The sequence below is a fragment of the Zea mays genome, chromosome 10 (assembly GCF_902167145.1).
Source record: "Zea mays cultivar B73 chromosome 10, Zm-B73-REFERENCE-NAM-5.0, whole genome shotgun sequence".
NCBI classification, from domain to species: domain Eukaryota; kingdom Viridiplantae; phylum Streptophyta; class Magnoliopsida; order Poales; family Poaceae; genus Zea; species Zea mays.
In genome coordinates, this window is record NC_050105.1 from 85,333,546 (window position 1) to 85,351,037 (window position 17,492).

Here is a 17,492-nt window from a genome sequence, read left to right on the forward strand (position 1 = left end):
GATCTATAGTGTGGGCAATGTGGGCCATGGCCCCACCTCAAATTTTATAATATTCATAATACCGTAGAGGATTAGGGGGAGCAGGAGATCTCAGCCGCCGAGCGCAGCGCCTAAGCAGTGGTCGCCCATTCGCTGTTCACCCAGGAGTCTCAGGTCTTCTGTTGGTCGCCGCCCCACATCCCACCGCGGACCGCGACACCGCCCCACAGGCCATAGGCAAACCGCCACCCCTGCCCCTTCTTCTTTCTCCCGTGTTCGCTCTGCGCTCTACGCTCGGCCCGTCGGCTGCTCTCCCACTCTACCACTCGCACTTGTACTCTTGTAGCTAGGCCTAGGCAGGCTGCTACTGCTACTCTGCTAGCACCAGCGCGGCGACCTGGCGTCCTGTACTCCTGTAGCACCAAAGGGCCAAAGCAGAGTTAACAACTGGTCAGCGCAAGATGTTCGACGAAATGCACCAACGCATAGAATTTTGGTTAACAACTGGTCAACTATTGTGTGTTATCAAATATTGTTTCTATAATTTTTCAGAGCAAATGAGAAGGTTTTCCAGCCACTTTCAAGAGGCTCTGGCACTGGTGCTAATAATAATGTGAATAACACACCAACTGTTGGAGGAACGTTCAATCCGGATGACATAGATGCAGATCTCGCTTTAAGGAGGCAAATTTATGAATATGATAAAGATGTCCAAGACCAAGTGAGAAGGGCATATGTTCTGAATGGTCCATGCCAACCAAAGGGTTTAGATTTCCCTCGTAGACAATATGGACAAAGTTCAAGGCCTTTTAAAGAGGAATGGTATGACAAGTATGATTGGTTGGAGTATAGTGAATCAAAAGATGCAGTATATTGCTTTTATTGCTTTCTTTTTAAGCAAGCAGTGAAGGGTGATAAATATAAAGCTTTCAATAAAGTTGGGTATAATAATTGGAAGGATGCATTTGAAAGGTTGAAATCACATGTTGGTGGTGTTAACAGTATCCACAATAATACTAGGTTACATTTTGATGATTTTAACAATCAAAGACAAAGCATATCTACTATCATATCTAGTGATAGTCGTGAGGTTGAAGACCTTTATAAAATTCGTTTGACTTCTTCATTGGCTTGTTCCAGATTTCTTTTGATGCAAGGTTTGGATTTTCGTGGTCATGATGAATCATCTAGTTCGTTAAATAAGGGAAATTTTCTAGAATTGATTTATTGGATGAAAGATAAAATTAAAGAAATGAGATGCTTTTGAGCATGCTCCAAGAAATTGCATTATGATATCACCACATATTCAAAAAGATCTTGCAAAGTGTTGTGCTAAACATATCATAGAGAACATCCTAGAAGAAATAGGAGATATAAACTTCTCTATTCTTATTGATGAATCACGTGATGTTTCTGTTAAAGAACAAATGGTTGTGATATTGAGGTAATAGTACTTCCATATTTTATTTGCGTAACAAAATTGAAGATGATTGGATGAATGATTTGATGGTTTGGTATACGGAGAAAGAGATATTCAAATCCCTTGATGATGAGACTATTACTAGAAGACTCCAGCGCCTTCTTTACTACTATTAAGGCTGTAAGGGGTAGGCTGCCTCCTTGCGTTCTGCCTTTTTTTCATTTCCTGTTTTGCCCTCCTGCCCGCACACCTCACCTGCCCGCGTCGCCTCCTCCCCTGTCCTCCGCGCGCGTTGGGCGCGCGTTGGGTGGAGACTCGCCGGAGCTCCGTCGCCGCCGCCGGGAAGCGCACGTCTCCATCGCCATCCTCTTCGTCCGTACCTTCCCGAAGCGCCCCAAGGTGAGAGCGCACCCCGCGGATCGAAGAATCTCGCGTCGCCGTTTCCTGATTTGACCTGTCGTCTAACCGATCTGAACCGTGGCCCTGACCAGGCGGAGTCCTCGGGGTCACCGACGGCGTCCGTCTTGCCGTGATGCGCGCGGCCAACCTCACAATGCTCCCTCGCCCCCGTCCATCTCGTTGTGATGCGCGCGACGCGCCTCGCGACACGCCCCCACGCGTGCTCCGCCTCGCCGCATCCCACTGCTCCACGCTGCCATCGCCACCCACAAGGCGTGCGACCTTGGCCCCGACAACCGCATCAGCAGTGCAAGACTGAGACACCTCTCGTTGGAAGGTTCCATGGTGAGTGCTGATCTGATCTGACGAAGGAGGTGGAGGACATGGAGATGGCGGCGTGGAAGGCGCCTGCAGCGTCATGTTTCCCGACGACGACGCGGTGTTAGATCCCTTGACCTAAAGCAACCCGCCATCACGCCTCTCCAACACAGCCTGCTCCTCTGGCCTGACCTGACAACTTCGGAGGCAATCTTCCCCTGCGCCAAACACATCTGGATCCAGGTATCCTTCGACCACAGCTCTTCTCCTGTCATCGTCCTCATGCAGGTGTGCCCCCCCGATGAGCATAGGGTGGAGATCTATCTTGGCTCAGGTTGATTCCCTTTTCTCTTGGTTAGATGAATTCTCTTTTTAATAGAAATCCCAATGTGTTTGATTAGATGGATTCTTTTGTTGGTGCAGATTGTGTGGAATGTTTCCTATACTTTGCTCTGCTTCCTGTTTCTTCTGGGATTCAAATAAACCACGGTGCCCCCTTGAGTTTGGATTAAATTTACAGGTAGTGATGGAGAATAAAGAGTGCCAACTGCATTATTCCCCGTATAGTGCTGGGAAGTACAATTCTCACACTGTTGTACCCACCTAAATTTACATGGTTCACTACCAGGTCACGTATGTCATGCAAGTTTTTGCTCTCTATTAGTCCAAATTCACTTATCAATCTGTTAGCATGGAATAATTCATGGGATCAATGATCCATATAATTTATGGTATTCCCTTCATTGCTTTGAACTGAAGTATGGGAGGGAGCTGTGCTAGATTGGACAGTTCCCTTATGTTTCTGATCTTTGTCTCCCACTTTGGTCAATTTCTATTTTAAAGGTCTAAATTCATGCTTCTTTATATTATGCAGATTCCTTCCAAGGCTCTGTGCAGCTGTTCATCCATTTCTCCCTTCGATGTCGGTGTTTGTCCCTGCTATGTGTGTTGGATCACCATTGACATATATGTGGAAGTAGGTTCTCTGCTGAAAGAATACATACCTGTAACAAACTGGGGATTAGACCGGCATACAGTGCTGGTACCCCACCTTGGTCGACAATCTTAAGGCATGTTGCAAGCGCATTCATTCTGGTTGCTTTTACTTGCATCTGTAGCTGCCTACGGACCACTTCAAATGGGTATGTAGCAGCTTCAGCACAGCAACCTGCAATGGCCCCATAGAGTACAGTCCTCACAGTACCCAGTTCAAGTTGATCCAATGCATTTGTCTCTTGTTTTTGTTGCTTCATCATCGATACCCTTTTCTTTCCTTAAGGAGAATGCAGATAAGCCATCTTCAGTATGTCATACACTCCATAGAATACAACGCCAGAGGGTGCCATGCTGATAAGAGAAGGCACCAATCCCTTATACAGCGAGAAGAATCCTTCAGTTTGGATCATGTGGCGGGCAACACCAATGACCCCACCGAAAGCTTCACCTCCAGGAGCAACCATCTTTGTCCTGATCTGAAACCAACAGCTCAAATCAGGTAATAGTCAGTGAAAAGATGACAACAAAGTAAAAGATTAAAGAAATATGTGGTACAAATTCTTTAAAAAAACCTACTGTATCCATAGGTATGCACATGATCGTTGCACAAAGCTATAATTATCTGCTCTGCCAAGAATTATCTGAAGGGTGGGTATATAATTAACAAACTATAATTACTGCATTGTCTCCTAAATACAGATAGGATATGTAATGCAATGTTACCAATACATATTGTAGTATATTGTTTACTATGCACAAAGCTTGTCTATTTTAGTGCACAATCACCATGCCCAAATCCACAAATTATTTCCATTCGATAGGCTTACTGTGTTGTATTCATGACCTGACTGTTTTATCTAACTGTGGTTTGATTAGTTGCTCCTGCCAAGAAGGGTGATGCCAAGACCAGGCCTTGAAGGTTGTCAAGGCTGTGAAGTCTGGGCCAGGAAAGAAGAAGACCAAGAAGATTCGCACGTCCGTGACATTTCACCGCCCCAAGACCCTGAAGAAGGCTAGGGACCCCAAGTACCTAAGAATCAGCACTACCGGAAGGAACAACCTTGATCAGTACCAAATTCTCAAGTATCCCCTCACCACAGAATCAGCGATGAAGAAGATTGAAGATAACAACACTCTGGTCTTCATTGTCGACCTCAAGGCAGACAAGAAGATCAAGGCTGCTGTCAAGAAGATGTATGACATTCAGGCCAAGAAGGTCAACACCCTGATCAGGTTAGCATTTGGTCCAGTGTTATTTTCTTGTGCATAATCTATTATGTTGTGCAACTATGAGTTAATTCTTAACTGTGTCTGTCCAGGCCTGATGGAAAGAAGAAGGCTTACGTGAAGCTTCTCATGTAAGCACCCTTCGGATCTCCCCTCCCTCCCTTCTATGTCTCTTTCACCAGCTGGATCCAACCATCCATTCCACACTCCCCTGGCCCCTCACCCTCGCTGGTGTCTAGGCATGGGCGTCGCCTATGAGACGACCAAGAGTGGCGTCGGCGTCGCCTCCATGGGCGTCATGCGCCTCAAGCTTGTCATGAAGTCCATCGTCCTCATCGTCATGGCCAGAGTCCTCGGCATCTATGACCTCATCATCGCCGCCATCATCTCTGCCGGGATCAACCCCAAGGCCAAGCCCAAGCCCTACTTCTTAGACGGCTACACACACCTCTCCTTCGAACTCGCATGCAGCCTTGCTGGCCTCGCTGCCGGCATGGCCATCAGCATCGTCAGAGACACCAGAGTCAGGTATTGTACTACTCTGATTGCAGTGTGTATGCTTGAACATATATGAATAAGCAAAGCTGCAACATTTTTTCATCAGAAAATAAGCAAGCCAAACTGATCTAGAATACACTGTTTTTGAGAAATTAAGCAGCAACAAAGAAGTCTATGTGCCCCTTCTTCAATAGCAAGGTATTGTTGTGCATTGGGTTAGATGATATGTTTATGTGATCGTTACAGTGTTAGGTCTTGAGGTTATGGCTAAATAGTCAATCATCAAAATGGCAGTTACCTCACAACTTTGTAAGAAAAACAGGTTATGTGATCTTAGGTAACTTCTGAAATTTTGTTGCTTAGTGTAGCAGATTGCCAGGGTTACCTTACCTTTTTCTGTCTATCTCGGTAACAAAAGACTGTCAGTCTGCAGACACTGAAAAAAGCACACTCCTTTTAAACCAAAGGACCATGATCACAAGAGGGCATCTTCTGCTTTCTTGCCATATATGCTACCCGTCTCAGAGATCAATTTAAGCTGAACCTTAGTGTCCGGTTCTGTTTCATGGCAAAGACCAGTTTCTAGCCTTGAAGTCTTTATAGAATGTGGACTTCTTTGAAACAACGAAGAACACTGCACGCAAAGTGATGGTATTATTCTCCATCGGATACTAAAAATGTTGCATGAACTATATACATAGAGTATGTAAGGGTGAAGGGACAGACCAGGAATTGCAGGAACAATACAGTCTTTATCCTGAAGCACCTCCTGCCTATAAATTTCTTTGTGCTAGATATTTTGCAATTTGGCAACACTAAAGATTTTGTATTTATTCAGTCTAGATTTGTCTTTGTAGCTTTATAGGCAGCACTGTTCGTCGATTCAAGCTGTTAATTAAATCAATCAGGGTCCATCTCAAAAGTTTCATGGTGAAAATCATACACTTTGTGACATGTGTTATGTCCCTATCTTGTTTCAGTGACTGCATCTATGTCCTGTGCTGCTCACCTATGTTCTGGCGTCCCTAGGTGGCGAGAAGGTGACGAGGCGTGTCTAGCACGGTGAAGCATGTCGTCGATGCACAGCAGTCTGGCACGGGCGAGAAGGACGCTCCGTTCGTTGTGGATGGCATCGAGATGGCCAATGTACGCGGGCCTAAATCCGATACTGCTCTTCTTCACCTATGTCCTGTGCATTTCATTTCATCTCACAGCTTTTCCTCTTCTTTGTGCTTTGATCTGTTGACATGCACATGTTCTCATCGTTTATTCATCTTGCTTGCAGATCACATCACTTATTTATCTGATGACATTGTATTTTTTGTTTGTTTCCATCTTGTATTAGATTGAATGGAATGGAGGCTCGAATACTATGGATGAAATTCTTGTTAGGATACAACAACTGGAAGAAGCAGCAGTAAAGCGTGAGCGAGCTATGGCGTACGCGTTCAACCATCAGGTTTATACTTACTAATTCGGATGTTGTAACTCATTTCGTTGTAGAAATCCACTAAGATTCAAATTATAAATAAAATTCAAATTTTCATTTAAAATCTGCACGCATGACTTAACTTTAAAACCAATCATAATTTGTTCAAGAGAATAGCAGGATTGTGAGTGCACCTAACAGAACGATGTACTTTACCCTTTGGCAGTGGAGAGCAAGGTCTGCCACAAGTCTAGGAAACTTCAGCTATGAAGTCGGTAAGGATGGCTGGGGCTGGAGCTGGATGGACCGCTGGATCGTAGCATGACCATGGGAGTCGCGATCCATGGTCCACCCTGAGAACCCGAAGAAAGCACGGGCGAAGAAAGAGAACACCACAAACCCATTAGCTCTCAAGCTACAGGGCTCCATTACCCTAAGCAACAATATCAATGACCGGAAAACCCTGAAAAAGAAGCCATTGCCTTCAGCTTCTCTTACTGATCAGAAGAAGCCATCACCGTCGCCTTCTTCCGATCAGAAGAAACCAGTACCAAAGGAGCAGAGAGCAAAGGTAGCTGGCACTCCTCCAAAACCAAAGGCCAAATATATGAAGGGGAGTCAAGAGAAAAAGCCACAACCACAATAGAGAGTGTCTCCTCCGCTGAGCCAAGTGAGGTCTACTTTCTTGTGCACTATCATGTCATCAATCTGATCCACTTGTATTTGATATTTGTGTAGTTTCACATATCGAGAACTACACTGAAACATAATTTCTAACTCTTTCATGTTTGTCTTGACACGTGATATAAGCATACGCTCCTTCAAGTTGGTTTTATTTTGCACAAAATTGGACGTCATTCCATTGGCTTATTGAGAGCCCTGAAGCAAGATTATGGTATTTCAACTTCTGGACCAATCAGCTCAGTCTCTTGTTTGTGAGCAAAATAACCTTCAGTTGGAATATCTTCCATCATTACAAGATTATCAGAATATGCATACTCATGGAATATACCTTCAGTCCTTTGCCTTTTCCAACAAGTTGGGTTAACACTTGAGATATCATCATTTAATTGGGAAGGGCCATCGTCTAACCACTTATAACTGCTATTTTCAGGATAATGCATTTGCTTATACCCTAACTTGTAATCAATACTGGCAACATTGTCATCCAGGCGTCAGGAATTAGTGATCCTTCCAAAAAAACAGACTATGCAAAACAAATGTCATATTAATAATCTAGAAACAGCTTCGAGATGGGTTTTATCTATTGATGAGGAACCTGTTAAGAAATGTTTGATTCGCCTGTAGCTGCAAGGAATGCTAACTTTTTTTGGTTCGTCTCTGCGGAGGACGCCATTGTCAGTTGTAGCATGAAAATGTTGGTGCATGATAGCAGCAATGTTTTTTTTGTCTTCCTCTCGTTTGATTGTGATGGTGTCTACTGAACCGAAACAAAATACATTAGGTAACATTATCCTATGCTGCAGGAAGCAAAGGCGTACGCTCAAGAGAATGGTCTCTTCTTCATGGAAACTTCTGCCAAAACAGCTACCAATGTGAACGACGTGTTCTATGAGATTGGTGAGTAACTAGCATTTAAACACACAGACAGTGTGCTGCTGCTCAATCATTTACCCACTGTCACTATTACATCCTCATTTCAGCGAAGAAACTGCTTCAAGGGCAGCAGGTTCAGAACCCACAAGGCGGGATGGTTCTCAACCAGATACCACCTGAGAGGATGTCTGTTAAATTGCAGGTAGGTTACTGACTGCACTTGTTTGTGAATACTTGGAGTGACCACAACTAAGTCACACAATGAAACTTTACTTTCCAGAGTGTAACCTGGTAACTGGTAACCATTCATAATATTTTGTTTTTACATTTTTGATATCAATATCCATTAATATGTTTCCCCATTTTGTTTGTAAATCAGCCGGACTTCTGATAGAATGAACTGAAAGACTTCTCTAACAAAAGTGGAGCTAAGGGGAGCAAGAGTGCTGAAAGTAGTCCAATGTTTTTAGATGTTCTCGAATGTTATCTGAAATATGAGGTTTATCTCTTGCTTGATCAACAATAGAAGCAAAACATCATCCTATTGTATTTCATTCTGGTTGTGTTTTCTACAGGAGGAATCCAATGGGAAGCGGTGCATATCGACCAAGCGCGGTGGCACGGAGGACAACCCGGGAATGGTGGAAAGAAGCAGGGGAAGGACAACGCAACGAAGCCCCCCTAGCTGCCCAAGGACTACATCCATGTCTGGGCAAGGCGTGGCGAGCAAGGCATGGCGAGGCGATGGACTGTCACAACCTCATGGAGAGGGTACATTTCCCTAAGGCTCTGTTGCACTATTATTTCTTTGCATCATCATCCTTGCTGGCTACAGAGATTCGTGTGTTGAGTTTTTTTCCTTGCTTCTTATGTATAATTCATGTGAGACGGGAGAAGATCAGCTAGCAGATGAAGCCGCTACAGGATCTCTTGCCGAGTTGCAACAAGGTAACCGAGAAGACACTCTCACTCACTCACTCAATTAACATCAGGCACTTGTTGTCACTCGAGTAGTTTGGTGTGCTGCTTAGGTTTGAATTTAGAGTAAAATGTTTCTCATTTTGGGTGGTGGGCAAGGCAGTGATGCTCGATGAAATCATAAACTATATCAACTATGTCAGGTGCAGCTGAAGGCTCACACTTCAGTCGCCTCAATCCTCGGCATGCAGAGTAGATTTATTTTCATGTGAGTGCTGCAATTAAAATAGTCGCTCTTGTTCTATGACAAAAATCAAGGGCCTTATTTTCATGAGCTGCAATTGTTAGTGCTCAGTACACTCGAACCATATCAACTATATGGGGGAAAGAATGTTACTAATTTGTGACGAAGTAGCATCTTTGGTGAAGAATTTCATGATGAAACATCGCAGACAGATAGTAATGGAAGGTTGACATTCATTTGCAGATAAGGACGTGCCAAGAATGGAGGAACAAAACCATGAAGACTACAACTGAGAGCCGTAGTTGGCCGAGTCGTTTAAGCAGAACATGCCTTTTTAACACAGAGAAGGTAATATGTCTTAGTGGCATAATACACAAATCTTAAAAGTTCTTTAATGGCATAATCAAGACAATCACAATAAGCTAGATAAGGTTTTAAACCTGAACTGAAGTCATGCAGTTGACGACAGTTCCAAATTTGTTCCCCACAGCCAAACCAAGAACCAAGTCCTCACACAGAGAAGAATCAGGCACGGGCTTCAGGCCAAGCTCCTGCTACACCAGTATCTGCCATCATTACTCTGCATAACAGCACACAGAAATGTGAGATATATGTATTCTACAAAGCTCTCCAAGAAGAAAGCATTGTATTTTCGCTTGTTTGTATACCCGTTAATGAGGGAGATGCATATTTGTCACATTTGTACTATGGCGACCTGCTATAGCTGCGTCCACGAGCCGGTGAAGGAGTACGGCGCCTTGGAGAGCGATAACGAGGGCTATAGCTCCTGCAAGCAAAGCAATAATTTAAGTCCGCCTTGGAGATGCATATTTGTCACAGATGGATTATAGACGCCTTCGTTCATAAGGCGGATCTCGCCACAAACCCACCCCGCCTCCTAGACTTGCCATGTTTTAGTAAGATTTAAGAGTTTTGACTGGATAATTGTTGCCAGCCTAATCATTTTGAGTTACTTATGTGGGGAAAATGAATACAAGTCTCCAGTATTCAGTCAATTCTTTGTTGCTCATGGTTCTCAATTCAATTCCAATGTACTGTGAGTTTCACCAGCCCGCGTCTTGGACACATGAAACTTTATGCATGTTATTCGAGTACCCTTCTGCAGCTCCAGTTTGCTTTAGCCAAACATAATTGATTTGCATAAAATTTGGAATAATTGGATCTATTAAAAAATTATCAAGCAGTTGTTCTGGTTATCCTCATTTGGGTGCTACACCGGTGATCTTGTTTATACCGCTTTCACATGTAATAAACCATAGATCCTGCCTTCCGTAGAGGCTGAGGTTGATGAAATCCTTGTTTTCCAAAAAAAGAAGAGCTTTAGCAAGAGTTAACCTTTACTAACACTTGTTCTTTTATTATTGCAGCTTCAACCCATTGCATTCATTCATTTGGTTTGAGCTCTTTGGTTAACCAACAGATCGAGATGTTGACCTGCTGGGCGGTGTAAAGTGGCATTGTACAATTTCACTAGATTCAACTTATTTAGAAAACAACTTACTGTCTTGACATAAACTGTTCTTCACAGGTAATTCAAGCTTGGTACGTCATGGGAAGGCTAGGAGCTTATAATTCTTCAAATTTGGAGGTTGGGCTCATGCAAATTTATCTTTTTTACTCCCTTCATTGGCTACTTAACTCGTAATCTCTTTCTAAAAATGTATTGTTGTCAAGTCCAATGTCAGCTGGCCAACTCCAAGATGGACTATGACCCTTCATATGATTCTGAAATTGGGACAGGGTTTGGTGAGCGTTGGAATCATTGAACAGTCTGGCCACTTTACAAAAGGATGTGTGTAAATTCTTAATTTACCCTCACTTTTTTCTCTTTCGGGTGGTTCTTGGAACCTCAAATTACCTTGGCTTGGATGTATTACTAAACGGCTTAACACCAAGAGACATCTTTTAGGGATAGTGGTTTATAGGGTCAGTGGCTAAAAATATCTCGAGAACTAAAATAGATGCAGTGACCATCATCAGGTTTATTTTATTGAAATACGATGCTCAAAACTATTATGTTGTCACTAATTGTATGTATGAAATTATTTTGTCATTGCTTTTCTGACAATGTTAGTTGAATGGGCAGAGCATCCATGGCTACAATACTCTAAAAATACGCCAAACATTTTCTCTTGGTGATACTGTCGTGTCATGTGTATAAATTTTATGCTTTGTTTGATTTGCGGTACCACATAGATAACGATTCCATGTGTTTCCTTGTAGCATCGCACGAGCATAAACCTATTTGTACATAATTATAGTGGTATTATAGGTCTTTGACTTGTTCATGCAATTATTTTCAACTTTTTACGCTCTTGACGTGACATTAGAATTGGTGTTCCTTTTCATTCTGGATGGAAGAGAAGTATGTTCCTTGTTTGACTTCAGTTTTGGTTTTTTTTGTTCTTCAATTTATCTTTGCCTTTTCCCTATATTGTTGCATCTTACATAAACACCTATGTCTCAAGTTTTTGGAGATGTACAATGACTCACTTGATGCTTTGTTTTAGGTGCCCCTACATTTAAGGGGCGAAAGCAAATCGAGAACCGCAGAGTAGTTGAGTTGGGTGGAAAGGTAATCTCTCATTTTCTTAACCTCCACCTGTTCTGGCTTGAAACTCTGTCATCTCAGTGTTTATGTCATCTGAAAAACAGTCTGTTAAGAAGCATCGCACACCATTAAGTGTTGCGAAGCCAGCTCTGAAGAATCAGAAGAAACGAGAACAGAAGAAAATGGAAGAGGTACGCTACTCTGCCTATCCGGCACACTTTTTGTAACCTGTTTTCAAGGACATGAACAAGGAGTGACACATGAGAACTCTATGCAGGAAAAACTACTTGGGATCTTTAGGAAGAGGGACAAGGACACCAAACCTCACAAGACAAGGCCAGAGGATCGAGTGCTTAGGGCCACAGAAGGGCACTTTAGGAACGGTATACTGAACGTCAAGCATCTTCTGGCGCCACCGAAACCATCAGGCAAGGACATGTCGGAACCGAAGATGAGGAAGGACAAGCACAAGGGGAAGGGTAAGCAGAAGGGGGCAGAAGAAAGAGACGTTGAAGAAAGCACACTTCTGTAACCTGGCTTGCTATTAAGAATTTAAGATAGATGATTGATGAAACGTTTAAATGACACCTTTTTGTGTCCGTCCTGAAATTAAGACGTTTCCTTGCTCTGCTGGAATCTTTGAAGTGATCCTTGAAACGATGTAATTCTCCAGGATGCGGTTCAGGAAGAGAGGCTTACTTGGTTCAGTTTTATATGCCCTTCGACCCCTAGGCATATTTGTATTTGTATTGTCATCTTGGATATGATCAAAGCTATGGGTATTTGTCGACGGCTGAAATGCTGCCATCCCTAAAATGTTAGATTGATTTCATTCTGCAAAAGGAATACATTTCCATTGTCCAGCTGCAAGAATTTTACATCGCAATCGATTGTTGCATGTCCAGTGATTGTCAGTACAAGATTACAATGGACTTTCAATTTTACACATAAAATTTAAGAATTGAATTGAATTAGTATCGGAACTTAAATATTTTTAGACCTTTTAGGAATTATCATTGTCTATTACCACCCCTAACACAGGGGACTATTCCTGTAATAAACAAATAAATAAATCGGATTCCCAAATAAAATGGCCTCCATGTATCTAGCATGGACTCGTGGCTCAGTAAAGCTGACATTTTCAATCCGAGGTAACAGTAATAATCAGTGTATTAAATGGTAAATAGGTAAGTGCCTATGCGTTGCAACGGAAATATATAATACTATGATAACTTATGTACAAATGTGTGTTATACTGTTAAGAGGAGCCGTCTGTTAGCCCTATATTTGCAAAAGAACATGGAAAATCATGATATCAATGTGCAACACGCACATTTTCTTTGTACTTGCAATGTTTGGAGCAACCTTTCTGATGTATTCTTCTCGCTTTTTCAAGGGTAAGAGTTTAATGTGTTTGACAAGCTTGCAACAATCGAGCTTGCATTGGGAGCACTTGGCACGTTCTATTTCAAACAGTGCCTGCAGATAATTACTAAGAAGCTTTATTACATATATGTGAATTAACTTGCAATTTTCTTTGATTTTATATAGCTGAAAATAGTCCTAACTATTCAATGGCACCTAAAAAATTGTTCATTTATGTGGATAACAGAAAGAAGACTTAACTGTCACAGGGTCCTACCACTGGTTCTTAATCTGTATTCCTGGAAACAAGCTAGACCACAGAATAAATCTTCAAAATATTCTGGTGACTTTCCAAGCCTTTCATTGAACCAAGTAAAACAATATTATTGTGACCAAATATTATTTGTTTATAATAAAAACAGGATTTACTTCGAAACACAAGGAGTTGTTACTTGCAAAGTCCTTGACAAAGTTTGCACATAGGTTCGTCGTCAGTGGTCCATCCCTGAGTGTACTGTCTCTCATGCCATTACACAACACACATGTCCATTCAGAAGTATCAGAATCCACAGATTGTTATTCTATATTTTTATTAACACTTTGATAAAATATAATGATAAGACATATTGAGATGCAGAAGCACTATGATAAAATATATTGATATAAAAACACTAATTGTTATTCTATATTTTTATTAGCACTTTACATAAATAACAAAAACATAAAGCATGTGCATGTAACGAATCAAATACAACTTTAACTTCTTATCTACATGTTTAGAAATGATGACGTGCTTAAGCTTTGTCCTTCCTCTTCAAGGCTTCCTCTCTATTTCTTTTAGCAACTTCATGGTCTTTTAGCATCCATGAGGGAAGTCCTTTTTTCTGTTGGATGTCTATCCACTGGACCCAGCAACGAACAAAAGCAAGCTTTTCAGATTCAGGGTTCTTCACACTTAAAACATCCATTTTGTATTTCTCAAATTCAGCTTCAACATCATCACCAGCAAAAGCCTGACGTATAAAAAAACAGCTTGCGATCCTGTTGCTACTCAAACAACGTGCAAAACAAAATAAGAAAAAAATGAATAGACCTACAAATAGGGACTGTAGACCATAGTTAAGGAAAACATCTGGTAATTTAGATTTATTGGTAATGCCATTGGCATTGCTCTGACCATTATTAATTTCATGCCCCGACCACGTACAAGGAAAGCTCTGCAGCTCTCAACATCTAGCAGACCAGGCCAGGCCAGCACCAGCCACAGCAATGGCGTCCATGACGGCAGCTACAGACGTGAAGCCGGCGCCGGCCGCTAGCGGCCCGTAGCTGAAGCTGCTGGTGGACAGGCGTTCGCGGCGCGTGCTGAACGCGGAGGCCCGCAAAGACGCGGTGGACTTCCTGATCGGCCTGTTGCGCATGCCCGCGGGCCTCGCGGCGCGCACACTGGCCAAGCGCGTGCGCGGTGAGCCCGCGCCGGGCTCCCTGGGCTCGCTCCACGCGGGCGCGCTGGCCCTAGACGACGCCTTCTTCGTCTCCAGCTCGCCCAACCGCGACGCGCTGCTCAGCCCCTCGACGCTGCCCTCCGCCGCGCTCACGCTGCTGCTCGGCGAGGGCGCGGTCCCGCCGGCGCCGGCGCCTCCCCCGCCTCAGTGGTTCTTCCGGTGCAACGAGTACGAGCCGTTGCCATGCACCGGCTGAGCAGCTCGTCGGCGCGGTCGAGCAGGGCGCGGTTGGTCCCCGCAGCGTCCAGCTCCTGCACGGTGCCGATGAGATCATCGACCGCCTCCAGGAACGCGTCCGCGTCGGCGGAGTCCGCCCAAATCAGCCGGTCCATGGCCACGAACTGCGAGATCTGGCGGTCCAGCGCGCGCAAGGTCCGCTCCATCGACATGAGGAGGTCGGCGGGAGGAGGTCGGAGCAGGACGAGTCGTCGGCGAGCGCGGAGGCGAGGCCGAGGAGGCGACGCGGCGCGGCGCCGCCCCTGGCGATGGGGAAGACGGAGGGGTACATGGACGCGAGCAGCGCCGCCGCCTCGTTGTACGTCTGGCTGGAGAACGCGAGCGGCGGGAGGGGGAGCAGTCCGGCAGCCTGCGGGTGTGGGGGAGGTGACGCTGGAGGTCGCGGCGGACCTCCGGGCCAGGGACGCCGAGGCCGAGCGCGCTAGGAGCTCCCTGACCGCCGAGCTCCGCGCCGAGCGTGCCCTGGAGGCACGGCTCCACCCGGGGCGGACCCTGGCGTCGCTCGACGAGCTCCACCTCTCCACCGCCGCGACTTCAACTTCAGCTTCCTGGACGAGCTTCACCTCTCCACCGTCGCGACTTCAACTTCACGGATCTGAAGGCGGAGCCGGCGAGCTCGTTCCTGGACGCGAGGAGCCCGCGGTGGGGCGGGCTCGGCAAGTTCCTGCGCGCCAAGTACCTGTCGATGCGGGGAGAGGGGAACACGAGGCAGGGGCAGGCGGGGGCACAGGCTGTGAACGCTGACGCTATTGTCTTAATAGAGTAGTATAAATATGTTCCTGTTGCAACGCACGAGCACTTACCTAGTAAAACTAGAAGAATGCAATTGTCTCGAGTCACAACTACAAGATTGACAACTTAGTGGTATATTCACTACACTATTTTCATCAATGTACTTTTCTTGTATTGATGTTCATGTAATATACATCTTTTCTAACTGTAGATTGGATTTTTGTTGGTGATTTTGGTGCCGCACTGCAGATTAAGAGAGAAATTTCGGTATGCATGTTATTATGAAACATTTCTAGTATTATTACTTAGCCTCCATAGTGTCATCATAAAACTAGTTTTATCTTGTGAGTTGTGATCTAGTCTAGTGATTTAGCTTTTATACTGTCGCCCCACCTATAATTTTATGCTGCGTCCGCCACTGCTTCGAATGTTGCAAATATACTCCACATTTTACCTAAATTGATGATTTTCCCCATAACCCCCTCATCAGTTCTAACCTGATTCTCCCGTCCCGCGTATGTAACTATCGCCGTCATGCGCGAATGTTTTAGGTTGCAATGACATGATGGGACGGGATGAAACAATCCCTCAAATAAGGTTGTTTGGTTCAGGGTCAAGGTTTGGGACAGGACTATCCCAGTGTTGTTCCTAATTATCCCTCAAAATTGGAGGAATAAGAGATGACACCAGGAGACGTCCTGGCTATCCCGCAACTAACCGCTAGAACATCGCCAGTTCTTTGTGTCGTTCGCGTTCCTGACGACATCGCAGACGTTCACGACACGGTCCAATCGTTGCCGGCGCTGCTTGCCCTGCCGCCCTGGTCCCTGACAGTCAAGCCTCACGCGCAAGACTCCCGGGAAGACGATGATCTGCTGCATGTATGAGACGAGGCAGTCGATGTAGCTGATCACATAACCTGTCATTTTTTTATTTGCATGATAATGGACGGTGAAGGAAACCACATGTTCCATATTCCCATGTCGTTGTTGAGATGGACATGGTTGATGTGTCCTATGATTGTCAAAAAAATGCAGAAGATGTCAACATGCGTGACGGATATAAGATTCCAACAAAAAACGAGTGTACCTTTAATTTGGTGCGTTTTTTATTTGATACACTGCAATTAGTTGATTCATTTACTTACAAAAATTATACATTTTTACAGGTTGGCGTGTCATTTGACCAGGGCCCGGTCCTAGCATTTGGGCCTTGGGGGGTGTAGATGAAAGTTAATATAAAAGCTCCTCACATCTCTCTATACTAGCAAAGTGATGGTACATTGCTACGGTTTCTATTTATATTTAAGTATATAATATAAAACATGAAGACACTTGCGTTCTTGTGGCTAGGCGGATGGGTGTGAATCTAGGTTTAGAACCAACAATCATGGTTTGAAACTCTATTTCTACACAATTTTAGCATTTCTCTAATTTAAATGTGGGGTGCATGACGATAAAAACCATGAAACTAGATAAACAGATGCTTTAATATAGTAGAGATATAATGTCTTACGAACGTATAATAAAAGAAAGTATCATTTGATGAACAAAAATAACTTCTATTGGACGCAATGAAATTCTTTAATGTTTATAAAATGGCAAACATAAATTGAGTCAAGCAAACTTGCACTTGATATCAAGCTAAAAATATTCTGACATTTTACACATGATATCACTTAGTGTCAGGTAAGACAAGAGTTTGGGATAGAAAAATAGACTTCAGAACCTATACTAGAGCAGTGGTTTCAAGCTTCGGATCTCCAACTTCTTTGAGAGAAATTCGAGTCTCGAGATCAGGCCACCCGCCCCCATATAGCGTCTCCATGAATGAGGCGACGTGACAAATGCCCGTGTAACGCAACTAGCTCAGATCGCGAACCATGTTTCACAGTGTCAGGAAATTTTAAAATTTGTGAATTGGTTTAGCCTCTTGGTGAATGCGCCCGTGGCCATGGACACTACAACACGTGGCGACGCGGGATTGGTGCAGCGTCCAGCGAGGACACAAGAATATCGATCCATTTCTCAGATCTGTATCGATTCGCTTGTAGGACTCAAATATATAGACATATAGTATATACATAATTGATATAT

The 17,492-nt window shown here is 44.0% G+C and overlaps 1 protein-coding gene, 1 long non-coding RNA gene and 3 pseudogenes across 2 annotated transcripts; 4 read left to right on the top strand and 1 right to left on the bottom strand.

The window, feature by feature from the left end:
- The first annotated feature begins 3,863 nt into the window (after positions 1 to 3,863).
- On the top strand, positions 3,864 to 4,678 carry LOC103636942 (60S ribosomal protein L23A-like; annotated as a pseudogene).
- LOC103642581 (protein IQ-DOMAIN 1-like) lies at positions 4,629 to 6,978 on the top strand (annotated as a pseudogene).
- Positions 6,979 to 9,196: 2,218 nt separating this feature from the next.
- LOC103641325 (uncharacterized) lies at positions 9,197 to 9,589 on the bottom strand. The gene is made up of 2 exons (XR_560253.2): positions 9,426 to 9,589; positions 9,197 to 9,315 (listed from the first exon to the last, which is right to left on the bottom strand). It is a non-coding gene; the product is annotated as an uncharacterized lncRNA (long non-coding RNA).
- Positions 9,590 to 11,512: 1,923 nt separating this feature from the next.
- Positions 11,513 to 12,224, top strand: LOC103642582 (uncharacterized; the record flags this gene model as incomplete). The annotated part of the gene is made up of 3 exons (XM_008665824.3): positions 11,513 to 11,581; positions 11,662 to 11,748; positions 11,835 to 12,224. Coding segments are annotated over 3 exons (411 nt in total), but the record flags the coding sequence as incomplete, so codon positions are not given.
- A 1,967-nt stretch (positions 12,225 to 14,191) lies between these two features.
- LOC109942851 (uncharacterized) lies at positions 14,192 to 14,623 on the top strand (annotated as a pseudogene).
- Positions 14,624 to 17,492: the final 2,869 nt, after the last annotated feature.